This window comes from Engystomops pustulosus, chromosome 2 (genome assembly GCF_040894005.1).
Source record: "Engystomops pustulosus chromosome 2, aEngPut4.maternal, whole genome shotgun sequence".
Taxonomy (NCBI): domain Eukaryota; kingdom Metazoa; phylum Chordata; class Amphibia; order Anura; family Leptodactylidae; genus Engystomops; species Engystomops pustulosus.
The window spans coordinates 25,165,213-25,186,244 of NC_092412.1; the positions used below are offsets into that span (position 1 = coordinate 25,165,213).

Consider the following 21,032-nt stretch of genomic DNA (forward strand, 5'->3'; position numbering starts at 1 on the left):
TTTACATTTTGGTTGATACTTTGTTTTTTTCTGATATTCAGCTCCAAATACCCTGTATAGTCATAGTTACAGGACAGCATTTTGCCTGCCTTTTGCCACCACCAGGGGGAGCTCAAAAGCTTACTGTATACAGTTGTTTAATTGAGGGCCATATTCTAACCGTATATATAGTATGCTCCCTCTAGTCGTGACTGTTGGTGGGCAGAATGATATCCTATAAGTCTGTGTATATGCTGGAGCTCCAATATACAAAAACGTCTACAGGCAGTCCCCGGGTTACATACAAGATTGGGTCTGGAGGTTTGTTCTTAAGTTGAATTTGTATGTAAGTCGAAACTGTATATTTTATAATTGTAGATCCAGACAAAAAAAATTTTGGCCCCAGTGACAATTGAAGTTTAAACATTTTTTGCTTTAATGGGACCAAGGATTATCAATAAATATTCATTACAGACACCTTACAGCTGATCACTGCAGCCTGGGACTATAGTAAAGCATTCAGAAAGAGGTCAGAGGGGTCTGTCTGTAAGTCGGGTGTCCGCCTGTATTAAGAAATTGCTTAGAAATTAAGAAAATACTTTGTTAATACTTTGGTTGATTTTTTTTTTTACTAATTTAGTACCATATAATAACTGTACACAGTAAATCCCTCCCAGTGGTGATTGCGGGTAGGCAGAGTGATATTCTGTACTTCTATGTGCATGCTGGAGCTCTGTCTGCTAAAAAGTCTATTAAGAAATTATTCACAAATTAAGAATATACTTTTATACTTTGTTTTTTCTCCTGATATTGAGATCCAAATTTTCTGTATAGTCATAGTTACATGACAGCTTTTTGCCTGCCTGCAGCCCTTGCCAGGGGGAGCTCAAGAGCTTACTGTATACAGTTGTTTAATTGAGCACCATATTATGCAGTAAATCCACCCAGTGGATGATATTCTGTTAATCTGTGCGTATGCTGGAGCTCTGCCTTAATTAAGAATTTATTAACAAATTAAGAATATACTTTGGTTTATACTTTGTTTTTTCTCCTGATATAGAGCTCCAAATTTTCTGTATAATCTGCATAGTTACATGACAGCTTTTTGCCAGCCTGCAGCCACCACCAGGGGGAGCTCAAGAGCTTACTGTATACAGGTATTTATTGAGCACCATATTATGCAGTAAATCGACCCAGTAGATGATATTCTGGTAGTCTATGTGTATGCTCCAGCTCTGTTTTATTTAAGAAATTATTCACAAATTAAGAAAATACTTTGTTTATACTTTTTTTCTGATTCGGAACTCCAAATCCTGTGTATAATCAAAGTTTCGAAACAACTTACTACTTTCCTAAAGCCACTGCTAGGGGAGATGTCTGTGTACAGTGATATTATGTATAACTGTGTGTATGTGGACACTCTATGCTTAAAAAATGTCTATTCAGAATTTAAAAAATCCGGAAAAACATATCACGTAGCACTTCAGTTGTGCCCATGATCAATTTAGTATTTGCTTTTTTTTTTTCAAATCTGTCCACCCATTTCAAAAGATAATATTCATATATGAGTTGGTAACTCTTAGTCAAGTGGGTGGTAACCTATATGTTAACAGGGGGTGTGTCTCTCTACACTCCACCCCCTTGACTACTGATAATTCCCATATAAACTTCCGGGGGCCGTAACTTTTGAACTGGTAGACAGATTTTTAAAAGCCCAACATCGAATGAATCAGGGGGGCAGCGGAAATCACAGAATGGATACATTTTAGCATTTAGAACATCATGAAACGCCCCCTTTAAGAGCTGGAATGGAGATTATATTGTGGTGTGACGCATTCAGTACAACATAAATAATGAAAAACACCCAAGTAGCTGTAACCACTGGATGCAGGACATTTTTTGGTTATGGCCGGTTTCTCCGGTTTCTTATACAGGAGTATATATTATTGTTCCGCCACGCTGAGGTGCGTATAATCCAGACAAATGAGGACAGGGCTCACTGTATACAGCAATAGTCACTAAATAAGATTGGAGATGTGGAAATCTCCTAATAAGAGCAGAAAGCTTCGCTCTGACTCACTGATGAACGTCTCGCTGCAGATATTTTTACTTTCAGACCATTTTGGGCTCAGTGAAAAGCAGCAAAGAATTTTGGAAATGGGAAATAAGGGCCAGATACCACAAATACCTCCAAAACAATGTTTTAAGGATTAATGATCCTCACGTAATAGCAACTGTGCTCATGTCTGTACAAATGGCACCAGAAAAATACATTATTTAAAGGGAACCTGTCACCAGGGACCTCATTTTCACTAAAGACAGGTTACATAAGCCCATTACACCTGCAGTGCAAATATGTCTTTCTGCTAACTCACCTTGCACCCTTACAAAATCCTCTGTGTAGTCCCAGGTGTTGGGCTTTAGTTTGGATGCATTTCAAAAAACAACATGTGACTTGTCTGTGCTGCAGACTCCTCAGCTCTCAGACCCCACCTTTGTGCTCCTGTACAGCTCCTCCCTCCCCCTGATGTCCGCTCACCAGCTGTGACCTCTGTGAAGGAGCAGGAGGGAGGAGCTGTACAGGAGCACAAAGATGGGGGCTGAGGAGTCTGCAGAACAGACAAGTCCATGTTGTTTTTTGAAACGCATCCAAATCAAAGCCCAACCCCTGGAACTACACAGAGGATTTTGTCAGGGTGAAAGGTAGCCCCTGGCTATTCAGTATCCCGGCTGTGTCCCTCTTACCTCTCCGGCTCCTTGAAAGACAAACTTGTGATCAGAGAGCTTGTTCTTTGTGATCCTGAGAGCGGCCAGAAGACCGGCCACAGCCACAGACGCCGTCCCTGAAACACAGGAGGGGACAGGATCAGCACATGTCATATGGAGAGCCCAGCTTAGATACAGCGCTAAACAGTAGATAGCTCTACAATGGCAACTTAGATACAGCCTATCAGCTTTATCTATAGTAGTCACCTGTATAAATGCAGCTTAAATACAGCAGTTCAGTGCTCTATGTAAGGTAGATGCCTCTATAAAGGCAGCTTAGATACAGCAGCTCAGCTCTATGTATAGTAGACACAACATCTCAGCTTTATGTATAGTAGATAGTTCTATAAAAACAGATTAGTTACAGCATCTGGAGCTGTATGTATGGTAGATACTTCTATGCAGGTAGCTTGGATACAGCATCTCCGCTCTGTGTATGATAGATACCTCTATAAAGAAAGTTTAGATAAGGCAGCTCTGCTCTATGTATGGTAGATACCTGTATGCAAGCCGCTTAGATACAGCATCTCAGCTCTATGTATGGTAGATACCTCTATACAAGCAGCTTAGATACAGTAGCTCAGCTCTATGTATTGTAGATACCTGTATACAGGCAGCTTAGATACAGCAGCTGAGCTCTATGTATGGTAGATACCTCTATGAATCCAGCTTAGATACAGATCTATGTACGGTAGATACCTCTGTAAAGGCAGTCTAGATACAGCAGCACAGCTCTATGTACAGTAAATGCCTTAGATACAGCATCTCAGCTATATGTCTGGGAGATACCTGCATGATTGCAGCTTAGATACAGAGGCAAAGCTGTATGCATGGTAGTTACCTCCATAAACGCAGATTGGATACAAGACTGACCGTATTAACGTTACCCAACCAAAATGTACCCCACTCCCCCTTTCCCAAAAACCAACACAACTACAATTCTTGGGATAAAAAACAGGGGGTCGGCCACAGCTTTATTATTTACATAACAGATTAAATGACCTGTGGGAAGAACCCTGACCCTTACCCTAACTTCACCTTGCATGCCAGGCCCCGCCTCCGCGGGGGCATGTCCTAGTTGTTCCGTCAGGTGATTTAACTAACCGCCGAGAGGGTCAAGATTCCACCACAGGCCACTAGGAGAACAGTGTAACCCTACACTGTGCTCCGACCCCCACACAAGAGGAATAAGGCCCTCTCGATGGCGTCCTGCAAACCAGAAAGGAAAATATCCAGGCCGATGTCATTGAGGTGAACACCGTCCTCCCTCATGAGGCCTGCATTATCTCCCTCCAGCTGCCGATGCCTAACCACTACCCCACACCTGGACCTAACAAAACGCGCAACCCTCATATTCAGCATCCTCCTCGCCCTTTCGATGGATTCGGGGTTACGGGCACCATTCCAGATTCCTCGCGGCACGATCTCCGACCACACCACCACCAAGTCCTGGAAGAAAGCTGCGAAACGCTCAAAGTCCGACTTCATAACTGAAATCAATTCCGCCAGACGTGTTGAACACATGTCGTTCCCTCTGGCATGCACCACAAGCACCGTCGGACCCGGGGAAGACTTGCTGATCGCCACCACCTTGGGTAGCACTTGCAGCCATTTCAGGCCCCTGATTCCCCTCCAGGACAGGTCCGCATTGGTGAACCCCAAGTTTAAACCTCCCGGCCGAACTGCTGCTCGCCGAGCCGCCCAGTATATATAGGAGTGGCCGACCAGCCAAACCCTAGGCCGGGGAAAACCATGGCTGTTCCAGGTGCTCTCCGCCAATGAGGATTGGATCAACGGTGTCAACTGTTCACCACCAGGTCCCACAGGAAGGGGGGGGAGGGGTACCCCTCCGGGTCCGCCAGGGGGTGGAAATCCCTGAAACGCTGTAGCTGAAAACGAGATAACACATCAGCAACCACATTAAACTCGCCAGGAACATGCCTAGCCCTGAAGACTATATTCAACTGCAAACATCGCAGAACCAAATGCCTAAGCAGGGCAAGAACCTGCAAAGAACTGGAGGTGAGACCATTCAGGGCCCGGACCGTACTTTCGTTGTCCGACCAAAAACGAATCCGTTTATTTGCCATCTCATGACCCCAAAGTTCCACAGCCACCACAATTGGAAAGAGTTCAAGCAAGGTCAAATTCTTAGTGAAATCCCTCTCCAACCACTGCGGCGGCCACCGCTCCGCTGACCACTGCTTACCAAAAATGGCACCGTACCCCACCGATCCTGCCGCGTCCGTAAATAACTGTAAGTCAGCGTTGTCAATCTCGTGTTCAAGAAATGCTGACACACCAGTATAATCCGTCAAAAAGGACCTCCAGACCCGCAAATCGTCTTTCAGAACCGCCGTCAAACGTATATGATGGTATGGCTTCGAAACACCGGCCGTAGCCAGCGACAACCTCCTGGCAAAAACTCTACCCATAGGAAAAATTCTACACGCAAAGGCCAATTGGCCCAGCACAGACTGCAGTCGCTGCAAGGTCACTTTATCGGACAAAAGGCACAAGTCAATGTCACCCCGCAAACGCTCCAATTTATCAGCAGGGAGGCTGAGAGTCATTTCTTCTGAGTCAATCAAAATACCCAGGAAAGTCAGGCGGTGAGTGGGACCCTCCGTCTTCTCTGCTGACAAAGGAACACCGAAAAAATCTGCGAAGTGACGGAACATGTTCAATAGTCTCAAGCACTCGTGAGAGTCCTTCGGACCCACAAACAAAAAATCATCCAAATAATGAATGACCCAATTCGAACCAGCCTCTAGTCGAAGAACCCATTCCAAAAAACTGCTAAACATTTCAAAAAAACCTACAGGATATAGAGCAACCCATGGGAAGGCACATGTCCACAAAGAAAGAATCGTTAATTCTGCAACCCAGTAGATGAAAACAGGACGGATGCACCGGGAGGAGGCGGAAAGCCGACTCAATGTCCGACTTAGCCATAAGGGCCCCCGGACCGGCTTTATTCAACAGGAGAACCGCTTTGTCAAAAGAAGTGTAAGAAACAGCCACCTCCTCCTGGGGAATACCATCATTGACTGAGTCACCCTCCGGATACGACAAATGGTGTATCAGGCGAAACTTACCCGACTCTTTCTTTGGGACCAAACCAAGCGGAGAGACCCGCAAATTATCAAAAGGCGGCAACAAAAAGGGGCCCGCCATCCTGCCCAACTCAACCTCCTTTAACAATTTTTCTTCAACCAGTAACTCGTTGTCCCTAACCGATTTAAGATTGTTTGACAACATCAGACCGTCACGCGGTACAAACGGAATCACAAAACCAAAAGTAAAACCGTCAAGCAGCACTTTTGCCTCCTGCTTCAGGTGGTAACTGTCTAACCACGGCCGCATCCTTTGCACCCGAACCGGAGTCCTCCCCCCTGACAGCTGTGGAAGATTTCGCAGGGGTTCTCTGCCTTTTAAAGCACCGGAGAGCGGAATGGGCCCCGCCACAAATGGAGCATTCGTGCTTGAACTTACAGGATGCAAAGAAGCGGCAGTGGCCTTCGTTAAACAACCAACAGGATCCCGGACGCTTGGAAGCCGCCCCGGACTGCGAGCCCGAGACGGCTCCCGAAGGAAAGGGAGCCTGAGGCTTCTGTGTCATCATAAACTGAATCCAAACATCAGTCGCTTTAGTCGCCCATCCAACCTCCGGACTCGCCGCTAAGCGACGCCGAAACTCCTCGTCATATCTCCACCAAGCTGAACCTCCATGCAATTTATGCGCAGTATATATAGTATCCAAATACACAAACATATCCTGCGCACAGGCCGGCTTCTGTCGCACAATGATACTAGACATAACCGCAAAAGCTTGAAGCCAGTTGCCAAAGGTCCTTGCAACCTTAGGCTTCGTGTCATCACCCTTCTCAAAACGCTTCTCCTTATCTACTGTCAACTGATCAGGAGATAACAATGACCAAATATCAATATACTCAAAATTAAAGATTTTCTCCCGGAGGTCAGCAGCCACCCGCGTGCCCAAAGGAGCTACGCCACAAAACAAGGAATCTCTAAAAAGCATCCCTGCTGACCCCGGGGCCTGCACAGGCGGCAACGATGTCGCCCCTGGGGATGTCCCGGAGGCACCAGCCTCCATTCTCGCCACAACCGCCTTAAGGGCGCCCACAACATCATCACCAGCAACAACAGACTTTTTCCATGCGGTCTCACAGGACAACTCACCTGCCGGAGGAACGACCTGCTGCAGAACAACTGGAGGAGGAGGCGCCATGGGTGCGCTAGGCAACGCTGAGGATGGGACCGTTGGCGGTACCCTAGCCTCTTCTACCCCATGAGGTGGAGAAGAGTGTTGCCGTCTCCGTGACCGCCTCTCTCTGGAGCGGGTGTGACCACCGCTGGACGAGGATGAAGAGCGCCTGGAATAGGTCCGGCCCCAGCTGGATCTACCAGACCGCCTGCTGTCTCTGTCACGAGACCTGGACCGCTTACGGCTCACCCAAGTTGAGCGGGAAAAGGAACGGGAAGATCGAGATCGGTGTCTACACCGTCCCTCCGGGCTGTGCGGCCGAGGCCCAGCCCCCGAGCGGTACCTGCGCTGCGGAAATTCCGAACAGCTACAGGCCACGCTGGAGTGGCTATGACCCCTGTCGCGCCGGTCCCGCGGAGCGCCGGCCGCCGAAACAGCGTGCCGGCGGTCCGCGGGTTCATCACTATCGACCTCGTCACCCGCCAAGGCAGGACCCGAGGGGTAGGAGGGGGGCGGGGGGGTGAATGTGGACGAAGGGGGGTGTGTGGTGCTTGGTGCAAACGGTGGCTGCTGAGCCACCGCACTATGTGACATGTGTGTGTCGGAAGCGGGGGCTGTGTCAGTGTGTGGTGTTTGCACTGTATCACTGCTGGCACCCAGCCCAAACCACCTAGCTAAACGACCATGCTGTTTGGGCAGGGAACCAGCAGGGGGAGCAGCTGTAACCTGTGCTGCGCCTGGAGGCACAGCCAGGTTAACTGGGTGAGGAGACGCAGGAGCAGGCGTGCCCTGCATCTCCTCCCCACGCGGGGACCTTGTCACTGCCGGCGTCGGCCCGCCTGCTGCGGCCGACGCACGGCTACTGGCCTTAGCAGAGCGCGACATGCGCTCTGCCGGCCGCGGAGCCGAGGCAGGGTTCCGAGACGGAGCCCGCGCTCGGCTCCGAGTCTTGATGGGGGAGGGACTAAGCCTGCACGGCGCACGACCGCGCCGTGCAGGCCGGGCAGCGGGGGGATCGGGCACCGGAGGAGCCGACACAGGAAGAGAGGGAGCCGGCTGGGACAGCAACGGAGTTAACCAGCCGGAGCCCTCTCTCCTCAGCTTCTCCTCGAGTAAAGCCAACAACGCGGGGTCCGCCATTATACTTGCGGGTCCAGGATCTCTTGAGCGCGGAGCAGTCAAAGAGGCTGGCTAGCTCCGCGCTCAAGAATAAATATCCTGGCCCGCTGCCCCCCAGTGGCCAGCGGAACTCACTGGCCACCAATGAAAATTTAACAGCGGAGGAAAGGGGAGGGGGAGAGCAGGAGGGACCGTGCCCCTTAAAGGAGCCAGAGCACGGCCAGTCCTGCAGCCCCCCCGCTTATACAGCCTGCGGGCTGAGCACTCTCTGTATAGTAGATAACACTCCAGATACATCTGGCTATTGCCCCTTCTGATTATTGTGCTGGGGATGGAGTAAAATCTTCTATATTGCTCTCAGTGCAGAGAGAAGGGGGAGGATTTATGATACTTAAACTGCCGGACATCACAGGGGATCATGGTGTTGTCAGACGAGTCTGTAGGTCCCTCTGGCTTAGGAGTGACCGCTGTTATCCTAATAGCTACACCACTATGTACAAAGATTGATTTGCCACATATCCATAGATATAGAGGGACTGCGAAGAAACAGAGGAGAAAACAGAACTAGAATGAGGCTCTATGCTGGTTGTGATGCTAACCTCTACCTCTAGGGGCGCTCTATGCATACAGGTTCATAAATAGGTATACTGTATATCCAAATACAGTGGGCTCTATACAGAGTTCTGCTATTGGGTCTGTGGTTTTTGTATATTCCGAAAACCCTAGAATTAGAAGCTGCAAAACCAGGATAATGGAAACGGCGCCAAGACACCGCACCAGATGATGTTATATTCCTGGGTGGGGACCTCAGCGACGCGGCGAGGATTATTTCCATGCTATGAATATTATGTGAGCGAGATGCACGTCAGAGGAATTTACACCTCGGGATTGTAGCCGCTCTGGATCTAGAAGGATTAGACTTTCAGTAGGATTTTCCCATTTTCACTTACTTAGGAGGAAACCGTTATAGATATATGGCGGCGGTCCCGTAGTGTAATGCGGGTGACATCAGCCTCTTACATCATGGGAAAGTCAAACACAGAGGATAGAAGGAAAAAAAATCAAGGGCAAAACCAATAAGACATTGTATGGTAATAAGTTGACCAGGTGCTCATGTTATAGTCAGTGACCAGTACAATTAATAGGGAGCACCTAGCACAACCCACAAGGATAAGAAATATGTCCATACACAATATTGAACTCAAATACACAATAGAAAAAGACAATTCAATAGCAAAATACAACAATTCTTTATTAAAGTCAGACAAATACAAAATTATCACCCGACAAAGGATGGTAGACATGATAAAACCAATTAAAAGTGTACAGAGTATACAACTAGTCAGGACAACCATGTAAGGTTGGCCGACTAAACACCTCCTCCTTTAAATGGTATATGTTTATCTGAATACCTATAGTATCTGAAAAATATACCCAAAAGGTAAATGTCTTAATGCAAGGCTCACAGTAGCAAAGTAAATCAATAACCAAAGATAGAAACACAGTAAGGCTAAAATACCAAGCCACAGTAATTGTGCATCCAAAAACCTTCATACATTACAACTCAAAATAGTCGGTCACAAGTCCATATGTAAGCGTCATGGGCAGGGCATTATGGAGGTAGTTCAGAAGTCAGGTGGAGGTGGAGGTAGAGGGCTCCCCACGCTTTCCGTCTCCTATTGGAGATTTCCTCAGGGGTAGAAGTCCTTTCTCGGGTGATATTTTTGTATTTGTCTGACTTTAATAAAGCATTATTGTATTTTGCTTATTGATTGTCATGTGACACATTTATATTCAGTGACCAGGCCACAAGATGAGAGATGTCATGTCAGACGTAGGCCGACTCCCAGACCTCTCACTGGTCAGTTGTGTATGAAGAACAGAGCCGCAAGCAGCAGCCACAGAACTGGCCCCGTGGCCCTGATGTGGGTGATAGCTATAACTATAGTAATGGTGGCAGCTGCTCCTCCTGTCCGCCACAGGGACATGGAGTCATCTGATTCCCTCTGATACAGGGACATGGAGTCATCTGACACAGGGACATGGAGCCCTCTGATACAAGGACATGGAGCCCTCTGATTCCCTCGGATACAGGGACATGGAGCCCTCTGATTCCCTCTGATACAGGGACATGGAGCCCTCTGATTCCCTCTGATACAGGGACATGGAGCCATCTGATTCCCCCTGATACAGGGACATGGAGCCCTCTGATTCCCTCTGATACAGGGACATGGAGCCCTCTGATTCCCTCTGATACAGGGACATGGAGCCATCTGATTCCCTCTGATACAGGGACATGGAGCCATCTGATTCCCCCTGATACAGGGACATGGAGCCCTCTGATTCCCTCTGATACAGGGACATGGAGCCCTCTGATTCCCTCTGATACAGGGACATGGAGCCATCTGATTCCCTCTGATACAGGGACATGGAGCCCTCTGATTCCCTCTGATACAGGGACATGGAGCCCTCTGATTCCCTCTGATACAGGGACATGGAGCCATCTGATTCCCCCTGATACAGGGACATGGAGCCCTCTGATTCCCTCTGATACAGGGACATGGAGCCCTCTGATTCCCTCTGATACAGGGACATGGAGCCCTCTGATTCCCTCTGATACAGGGACATGGAGCCATCTGATTCCCCCTGATACAGGGACATGGAGCCCTCTGATTCCCTCTGATACAGGGACATGGAGCCATCTGATTCCCTCTGATACAGGGACATGGAGCCATCTGATTCCCCCTGATACAGGGACATGGAGCCATCTGATTCCCTCTGATACAGGGACATGGAGCCATCTGATTCCCCCTGATACAGGGACATGGAGCCATCTGATTCCCTCTGATACAGGGACATGGAGCCCTCGGATTCCCTCTGATACAGGGACATGGAGCCGTCTGATTCCCCCTGATACAGGGACATGGATCCATCCGATTCCCTCTGATACAGGGACATGGAGCCATCTGATTCCCTCTGATACAGGGACATGGAGCCCTCTGATTCCCTCTGATACAAGGACATGGAGCCATCCTATTCCCTCTGATACAGGGACATGGAGCCATGTGATTCCCTCTGATACAGGGACATGGATCCATCCGATTCCCTCTGATACAGGGACATGGATCCATCCGATTCCCTCTGATACAGGGACATGGAGCCATCTCATTCCCCCTGATTCAGGGACATGGAGCCCTCTGATTCCCTCTGATACAGGGACATGGAGCCATCTGGTTCCCCCTGATTCAGGGACATGGATCCATCTGATTCCCCCTGATACAGGGACATGGAGCCATCTGATTCCCCCCTGATTCAGGGACATGGAGCCCTCTGATTCCCTCTGATACAGGGACATGGAGCCATCTGATTCCCCCCTGATTCAGGGACATGGAGCCCTCTGATTCCCTCTGATACAGGGACATGGAGCCATCTGATTCCCTCTGATACAGGGACATGGAGCCATCTGATTCCCTCTGATACAGGGACATGGAGCCATCTGGTTCCCCCTGATTCAGGGACATGGAGCCATCTGATTCCTCCTGATACAGGGACATGGAGCCATCCGATTCCAGGGCACTACCGGGACATGGAGCCATCTGATTCCCTCTGATACAGGGACATGGAACAAGCCAATTCAGGCCATTACAGGGACATGGGGACAACTTCTTTCCTGCACTAGAGGGACCTGGAGCCAACCACTTAAGATCATAATTAAGACCCTATAGCAGTGATGGCGAACCTTTTAGAAACTGAGTGCCCAAACTACAACCAAAATCCACTTATTTACCGTGAAGTGCCAACGTGGCATTTTAAGCATTAACTTATTTCTACGTGTTCTTCCACTTATTTCAAATGTATCGGGCGCCTGATGCCACTAAGACAGTTGATAGAAAGAGGGCAAATAGCTTCTCTCCAGGGTCTCTCTGTAGAGGAATAATGGTGGGTCCAGCAGGAGGACCTCCAAAGATAATGCAGTTCTGTCAGCGCCTTCAAACTTTTCCCACAGTTCCAAACAGCCAATGAAGTGTCGCTTTAAAATAGCGCTGAGAGCAGCATCTCATAAATTGCCTGCGACTGCAGAAAGATGTGGTCCTGTTTGGTGTACTCTGTCCTGCAATGGCCTCGGTGCCCACAGAAAGTGCTCTGAGTGCCACCTCTGGCACCCGTGCCATAGGTTCGCCACCACTGCCCTATAGCGTTGAAACACATCAATCTTTTTGTTTTATCCATCTGTAACGCCCCTGCAGCAATGAATAAAGGATGAGCAATGTATATGGATTCCTGTGGATGTTCTCTGAGTCCCGCGAGCTTGTTTTGGTTGCTATTTGGATCGTCAGGTCAGGGATTTGGCTGCGTGCACCACATGGACATACTTTTTGGAGGACTATAAACAGGATTGGGTGAGCGGACAGTTTTCTCTTCTGTCCAGGCAACCACTTCATGCAGCTATAGAGACATAAAGCCAATTTCTGCAGAGTATATTGTCTTTTATATTACAGTATAAAATCAGGCAATGATCATGTCAGTAGAGCAGACGACCACTAGATGTCAGTATTTCCGCATGTCTGATATCATCGCTCTCCTGCTATTCACATTCCATAAGGATTTATAGCAACTTTTATGTCATTTATTTCATCATTGTCATCAAATCGCCACAATATTTCTACTATAGGAACATTAACCCCACAAATTATTTTCTCTCTGATGACTGCAGCAGAGTGCAACCTGATGCTCACTGTTATCAGCCATTTCTCTTTAAGCATGACTACCAGCTTACATTACTAAGCCATTCACTTATATGAGAATCCAGCGTGTCCAGAAGCTTTCACCGCTTTGTTATTAGTGCTATAGGGTCAGCGTTATTAATAGTTTACTTTGGGGTCTGCATGAATATTAATATCTGACTCACTTAATATTACTTCCGGCGTGATATTAAGTGCCGCACTGTAGTAGTACAGGATGGGAGTGGTATTTTGTGCAGGACGCTAGTTGTTGATGCTTCTTAGGTAGCGCATGTGACTGGAGAGGAGCGGATTTTATGTCCACGTTCAGGTTTGGAGATTGGGTTCAACGTTCTGACGTAATGCCAGATTGACATGTTCGGATTGGCCTAACAGCCAATCCGACAAATGAAAGCCAATTGCAACTAGCCAACGGCTATGAATGACTAAGGGCATTCATTTGCCGGTACACTGCACCCGAACAAGTCCACTCATCTCTAGTTGTGAGCCAGTGAAGTTGTACTTTTGTCATGCTGTACCTCTGTTATAAGGACCAGCATTAAGCAGGACCCCTTATTAAAATCTGTGCCTCCCCCTGATTTAGTGGCTTCTCTCATCTCCCCTTATATTGTAGCCTCTCATCCCCTCCTCACATTGTGGCCCCTCTCATCTCCCCCTCATATTGTGAGCCCCCTCTTCTCTCTACCTCATATTGTGCTCCCCTCCCCATTTCCATTATCATATTATGGGTCACCACTAATATCCCCATCATATTGTGGCCCCCTCTCATCTCTCCCTTATATTGTGCCCCTCCATTTCCCCCATCTTATTGTGGGACCCCTCTTACCTTCCATCTCTTATTGTGGCCCCCTATTATCTCCCCCTTCATAATGTGGGCCCCCTCATCTCCCCCTCTTATTGTGCGCCCCTCCTATTTCCTGCTCTTATCGAGGCTCCCTGTTATTTACCCCCCTTATTATCGACCCCCCTATTACTGTAGATCCCCCCTAATTGGGGTGATATCAAGTGCTGCACTGTAGTGGTGTATGAAGGGTGGTATTTTTGTGATGTACGGTGGTAGTTGATACTTTTTGGGTAGTGGGTGTGACTCATTGAAGTTTAACAGTATAAATGCTGTACCTTACTACAAAGTCTCCTGATTTATTTCTGTAATCTCCATTTATTGGAGACTTTGGGGTTTTGCATCTTGGGGCTTCATGGCCAATGACTAGATTCTTATCAGGCTGCGGTATCAACTTACAACATCCAACCTGGAGCAGTGATTTGTATGGTAACTTTGGGGGACCACTGTATACTGTGGCAGAAAATAGTGAGCGCATAACTACCAATCTAAAGATAAAAATCTCAAAATGAGCGAGTCTTAAAAATAACCATTTCTAACAGACAGCCCCGAGATAAAGCCCGTAATGATACTTGATCCGACAAGGGACTTGATTAACATTATTGTTGGGAAAAATGATTTCTACATGGACTCCGCTCATTATAATGTGACCTTTCACCCCCTGCTGTTACTATATCGGGCCTCCTGATGTACGCCCCCCTCCCGGCCATTAACATGCCTCTTCAGCAGGGGTCCATACCCTTATCATTTTCTCATAGAAAAAAGCTTTTGTAGCATCTTCCTCAGAGAGATCTGCTTAACTTTCAGATACATAATGTTCCCTACAATGTGTCATAAATTACTAAAAGACATTCTATAAGTACAAACGTCAGATTCCTCTGAGGGTTAGAGACAGAGTTGATACAGGAGACAGATGAAACTTTATGTACAGTTACGGAAAGTTTATAAAACTATTAAAAGAAAGTTTTGGGAAATGAGAGGGAAAGGTAGAAGTCGTCAGCCGGTCAGATGGGTGAAAGTGGTCAAAATGAGGGGCAGCTGAAGGGGTAACTTCTTCAATTGGGTCCCCCTTTGGCTCTATGGCCTTGGTTTTAACTGCTACCTCTGCAGCCCCGGCAGATACACCCCACTTTCTTATAGGATGAAGTTTAAGGGTAGTTACCTTAGAAAGTTCATATACAGCGATCAGATTAATGGCTGACATGTAAGGTATTGAGGCGATTGAATCCAGTGCATCCGCGAATATCTCCTCCCCGAACGCTGATGTGTTTAGCCGTAAAAACTTGCATCCGATAAGTGTTTTTTTAAAAACGACAATAACATGTCGCTACTTAGCAGACGCAAGCGTCTAGGTCTAAACACATTAGCATTCACGGGGGAGTTGATGTGCTTTTCAAAACACAATTTAAATACATCTTGTGAACACGGCCTTATGGGCCAACATTAAGCAGGAGCTCTTATTAACATCTGCGCCTCCACAGTTCCCCTTTATACTGTGGCCCCCCTCATCCCTCGCAACTATATTGTGGCTACTCTCATTTCCCCTCTAATTTGAAGAGCCTCTCACCTTCCCCCTTATTTTTGGCACCTCTCATCTCCACCCTCATTTGTGGCCCCTCTCAGCTCCTCACTCTTATTATGGCTCCTTGCCCCACCCATATTGTGACTCCTCTTATCTCCCCCTTATATTGTTGCCCACTACACCTCTATCTCATATTGTGGCCCCTCTCATCTCCTCCCTGTCAGTGTAGCTCCTCTAAAACCAATAATAAACACCAGATACTCACCTCTCCCTGTTCCCCAGCAGCTCCCTCTCTTCTTTCTCTGCTGCTGTGATGTCGGCAGGTGATGACATCATAATGTCACACCCGCTGGCCTCCTACAGAAGTAGTCATGGGCAGTCCAGATCCTCTTAGGGAGCTGGATCATTTAACTCAGCGCACTTCATAGAGCCGGCTCTTCCGGCTCACAAATGGCTCCACTTTAAACCTGATTTTATAGGGTCATGAGGGGCATGGTTACCCCATTTGGGGCAGGGTTAAGTGAGCCATCAGCCAAACCTATGGAAAGTCAATGATATCAGACTCACTAGTTATAAGGTAGAGTGTTTGTAGCGCTCTATAGGACCCAGGGGTGACAAATTGTGTGCAAAACTCTCCATAAAGATTCAGATTCATGAGTGTTTCATTTAATTTTCCATCACAAAGCGTCACATTCATCAGATAATCGGCCCCAGCTTTGTTCCCTCATTGTGTATTACTGGATCTTGTCATAATTACCTATCAGGTTTTTCTGATTTTGGCTGCAGCTGAATCAACACTAAGATCCCTTGCTGTGTTATTAGTGAGCAGATGACACAGTTTTGTCACCAGCTGACAGTATATTATTCCCCTAGGTCGTCCCCCGAGGCTTTGTGACTGATCAGAAGCGACGTGTTAATAGGATGTGGGATTCATTAGTAATGTAAATTGTTTAGCAGGATCCTACAAATGAAATGACATAGAGCGGGTGTCCTCAGCCAAACTAACAACAGGAAATACACAAAGGCTATTGCAGGTCACTAAAGGAAAGGATTAGTGTGCCTGTAGGGGGCAACAGAGAGCGGCAGAAAAACTTTATTATCTACCCATAATGATAGTTAATTGTCATTTACGAATATTTTATGGAAAGTGGATCCACAATATGAAGAGACTATTTTGTCTGCATAAAAAAAATCCTATATAGAGAAAATTTACAGACAGATGCAAAATATTTGTAAAGTTTTCACCCTAAAGGGGTTTTCCCACAAAACAAGTTAGGCCACAGGATAGGGCCCAACTTGCTAATCAGTGGGGGTCTCAGTGAAGAGATCATGAGAACAGGTGGTCCGGTGTACCCCCGTCTGAGCCCTCATTACTCCCAAAGATGAGCGGAGCAGCTGGTTGTGCATGGCTGGGTTGCCCCGTTCATCTCTGTCAGCTCCCTTGAGATGAATAGGGCAACCCAGCCATGCACAACTGGCTTCTCATCGGGGAGCGACGAGGGGTCTAGCGGGGGTACATCGGAACGCCCTTTCTCATGATCTGTCGGGGTCTCAACACTGAGACCCCCACCGATCAGCAAGTTAGGCCCTACACACAGTATAGGGCAGTGATGGCGAACCTATGGCACGGGTGCCAGAGGTGGCACTCGGAGCCCTCTCTATGGGCACTCTTGCCATCATCCCAGGGCAGAGTTTGCCAGACAGGACTCAAGGCCTCTTGCAGTACCAGGCAGCCCAGGACCCTAAAAGGAAGCTACAATGATAATCCAAACTTCTTCTCCTTCTTTCTACTATATTGGTGTCCTCAGGTGTCTATACAATTTAATCCTGTGAAAGAGCAGGTAGTAATAAGTTACTGCTTAAATTGTTGGATTGGCACTTTGCGGAACATATGTGGGTTTTGGTTGTAGTTTGGGCACTCAGTGTCTAAAAGGTTTTCCATCACTGGTATAGGGCCTAACTCGTTTAGTAGAAAGGAACCCCTACCATCAAAATCCATCATGATAAACCAGGGTCACTTATTCATAGATCCAGACACCGTGACTGTGGTGATTCAACAAGGTGGTGCGACAAACCCTACCTTAGCATCTACACTGCAATTAAAATGAAAAAAAAAAAATTGGCCCTCTATGTATTCAATGAGATCAGTAGTGTACACATATTTCCCCAAAGTCTTGTGGCTGCCTGAAAGACAACTGGCTGCAGCAGGAGCCTCCCCTTTCCCTCCACTGCACCACAAACAGTTTCTCAGCTTGACACCCACAAAAAAAAGTTATTGTAGTATCACTTCCCAGCTCCATCCAGTTGCATCTTACTTTTAGTTTGAGTTTCTCCCTTAAAAAAACACTCACAAAAGGGTAAAAATTGGAATAATTGGATTCCAACTTTTGTCCACCTCTAAAATCAGCTCCAAACAAGTCTGTACAGAACAATAAGCCTCAAACTCAAACCCTGACAGCTGTGACAGTGATGGACATCCCGATGTTGCCTTATACTCTTCTAAATTCCCCATTTATTATAGGATTCAGATACAGAGCACTTCACAGAACTATAGGTCAGGGATCACTTCTTCTAGATTGGATACAAAAAAAAATAATAAAAATAAGATGATAATACCCTTCAGAATTCAGTAAATGCACCAGTTCTGTATAGGAACCAAAATAAATATGTATCAGACCTGTCTCGGTTTATCTTGGCAGGACTTAGCGACGGGAGAACGTGGAAAAGTTTAGATTTAAGCTTAGAAAAATGAAGAAAAAGAAAATTTTAGAAACAAAAAAGTTCAATACAGTAGTAAATTAAGAAATTTTGAATCTACAGGGAATGTTATAATAACTTCCCACAATAGAAGACCATTTTGCTGTTTACGTCTTAGTCTGAGTTTGCGGCACAATTCTGCAGCACAAATAAAGTGCACAAAAAAAAAAAAAAATGGTGCACACTCCACAGCCAGATAAGACCGTGCACCAGTTCTGGTCAATCTAGCGCCCCCTGCACACTCCACAGGCAAACTGCACATACTACAGACTGCACTAGTTTTGATAAATTTGGGCCATTATTTCTGTCCCATTTTCTGTGAGGAGCACAACAAATGTCTGCAGCAGTTGGAGAATTTGCTGGGCCGGCTTCTGAGGTGACCCAACAATGGCCGCTGCAATAATAGCCAGAGGAAAGAGCTAACTTTGTCCACCTGAGCTTCCACAGGCGGAGAGCTGTGACTTAGCACACTTCCAAGTGAAGGTTTCTATTCTGCAAGACCAATTTTCTTTTGGTCTACTTACTGCCACTTTCCAGCAACTGACCACTAGTAAATGGGTTGGAAAGAAGAACAGGTGGTGGGTCACTGAATGTTTTCAACAATTAGAAGTGTCTGCACAATGAGAACTTTGCTTCTCGAGAAGAGCCGCTTTCACATGAACATCATGGATTAAAGAGTATAAGGAAGAAGCATTTAGATGAAGGTAGTTCCCAGGTTTTCACCCTTTAACCTCCGTTCACAACTCTGGACTTAGCTACCTTGTAGTTTTCAACAGTAATCTCAGGTGGTGGACAACCGAGATGGATCAAGTAACAACGCTATGTGACAATAAAAAGATACACGGGGACTTCTGGAGGGATCGTGAAGAAGGTAGAATACATTTATCTTAAGGTAACCTGTTTGTTCAAAACCCCAAACTAAACCACTACAGGCAGTCCCCGAGTTACATACAAGATAGGGTCTGTAGGTTTGTTCTTAAGTTGAGTTTGTATGTAAGTCGGAACTGTATATTTTATCATTGTAATCCCAGCCAGAACTTTTTTGGTCTCTGTGACAATTGGATTTTAAAAATGTTGGGTTGTCATAAGAATCAGGAGTAACACTAAAGCTTCATTACAGACGCCTGTGATAATTGTTACAGCTGATTATTGTAGCCTGGGACTAAAGTACAATAAATTACCAATATCCAGAGGTCCGTTTGTAACTAGGGGTCGTATGTAAGTCGAGTGTTCTTAAGTAGGTTACTGCCTGTATTACCAACATCAGCACCTTGTGGTTCCCTGTCCCAAAAAAAAGTTGTATTCCCCCAGTTTTATTTTCCTGATGCATTCAAAGAGGTGGAAAAATGCTTGGATCCAGGTCAAGCTCTTCCTCCTCCATGGAAGCACGGGCATCGAAAATCCACCCATCAGCCCCACGTCACTGCTAAGTTTGAAATCTGTGCACAAGTGATACAGAAAGATGTAAAGAGTAAAATTCCAGCTCACCCCCAGCCTGTCTTACCATGACCATGACTAAGGACGGTTGTACCGTTTGAAACGCGTTGGTGGAGGGGAATTACACTGTGGATGTAAAGATATTTTCGAATAAATTTTGAACACGTTTTGGAATCTGGCTGAACCATCTAATTATTTTTCATACCGAAAGATGTAGCTGCGGATGAGGGACTTTCTCTTCCCATTGTCTAAAGATGGTGGGCACTCATAAAACGATTTAAAGAACGCACAGGGGCAGGATATCCATAAGGAGAAGTGTCCCTCAAATAATATTTTTTTTTTTCCCACAAATTATGATGTAGGACAACTTTGCCCACATATTTTATTAGCTATGTTCAGCAGTTTTCTTGCTATCCTCTTCAGTTTAGCCTATCCCTGCAGTTGTGTCTCCTCTGTACTTGATGAACATTAGAGAGAGGGTTGGGTCACTGGTCAGCGCTTGGGTCATAGTTGGGTGCTGATGTTGTAAAAGGGCATATAGACAAGACCACCAGCACAAAACATGATCATACCCTAGGGGTGAGTTATACAGGACCCACCAACTGGATCAGCACAAGCTAACCTACGGTGAAATTGTACAGGTGGAGAGGAATATCACAGAATACGTATAGCGGTGAACCGTGTTAAACAAAGGCCTAAATACCATCACAAAGAATGTAAAGCAAAGCATCATTGACGACAAATATCTCCACGAATATCACAAACACAAACAGGTTATTAAAGAGCCATAAAGAGTTGCAGCTGAAGAGCTCTTATCCTGAAAATATTCACATCAAGGGAATAAGACAACTGGGCTGAATTTTTAATGCCTGTTTATAAGAGAAGAATCAGGCAGAACATAATATATTCAGTAAATTTCCTTGGCTTGTGCTCATCAGCCGGGATATTATGACACACGATCCTGTGAATGATGTGTAGATAGAACATCTGCAACCATAATTCATGAGATTTCTATGCTTCCCGCTCACATCCTATGTTCCCTTTGACATCCCCGGCTTTACGGGTCTCCTATTGGCGTTGTTGTTAATAAACAGTGATATTATCTCCGCACATTCTGCTTCCTCTCTACCGTACTGTGCGCACAGATGTGGCAGGAAATGAAACTCCAGTAACACGAGTCGATAATGGAAGAGCAATGAGGTTTTTCTTTGGCGTTGGAACCTGGTAATTAATATCATGATGATCTCAGTTCTCTCACTTCAATACATTCTTAATTATTTGCATATTCCAGCCATGGTTATCTTCGGTACACATGTTTTACTGATGTTCTTCTTTGTAAGAGATTTGTACTTGAGATTATTTGGTCGGTGGTGACCGAGATGTTTTATCTCAGTTACGTCAACGACTTGACGTCAATGGACATGACTGGTGGTGGACACACCAAACGATACCGCACACAATACCGCACCCCTGAAGACCAGGAGAAGACAACCCAATTGGGTCACCATTACTAGGCATTGATGAAGGTTGAACACTAAAATTATTATATCTGGTGGGATCAAGGAACCCTAGTCCAACACTGGCCATGTTACTACTGAACAGATCTTCTAAATCTCCCAAATTCATCAGGACGCAATACCC

The 21,032-nt window shown here is 46.3% G+C and overlaps 1 protein-coding gene across 4 annotated transcripts in view; it reads right to left on the reverse strand.

Annotated features, from left to right (window-relative positions):
- ME3 (malic enzyme 3) overlaps positions 1–21,032 on the reverse strand; it is a 132,997-nt gene that overhangs the window by 32,136 nt on the left and 79,829 nt on the right. For all 4 annotated transcript variants that reach the window (XM_072134064.1, XM_072134063.1, XM_072134066.1 and 1 more), the window contains exon 9: positions 2,725–2,822. In XM_072134064.1, coding sequence (XP_071990165.1) covers positions 2,725–2,822 — 98 coding nt within the window. The remainder of the gene's footprint in view (positions 1–2,724; positions 2,823–21,032) is intronic.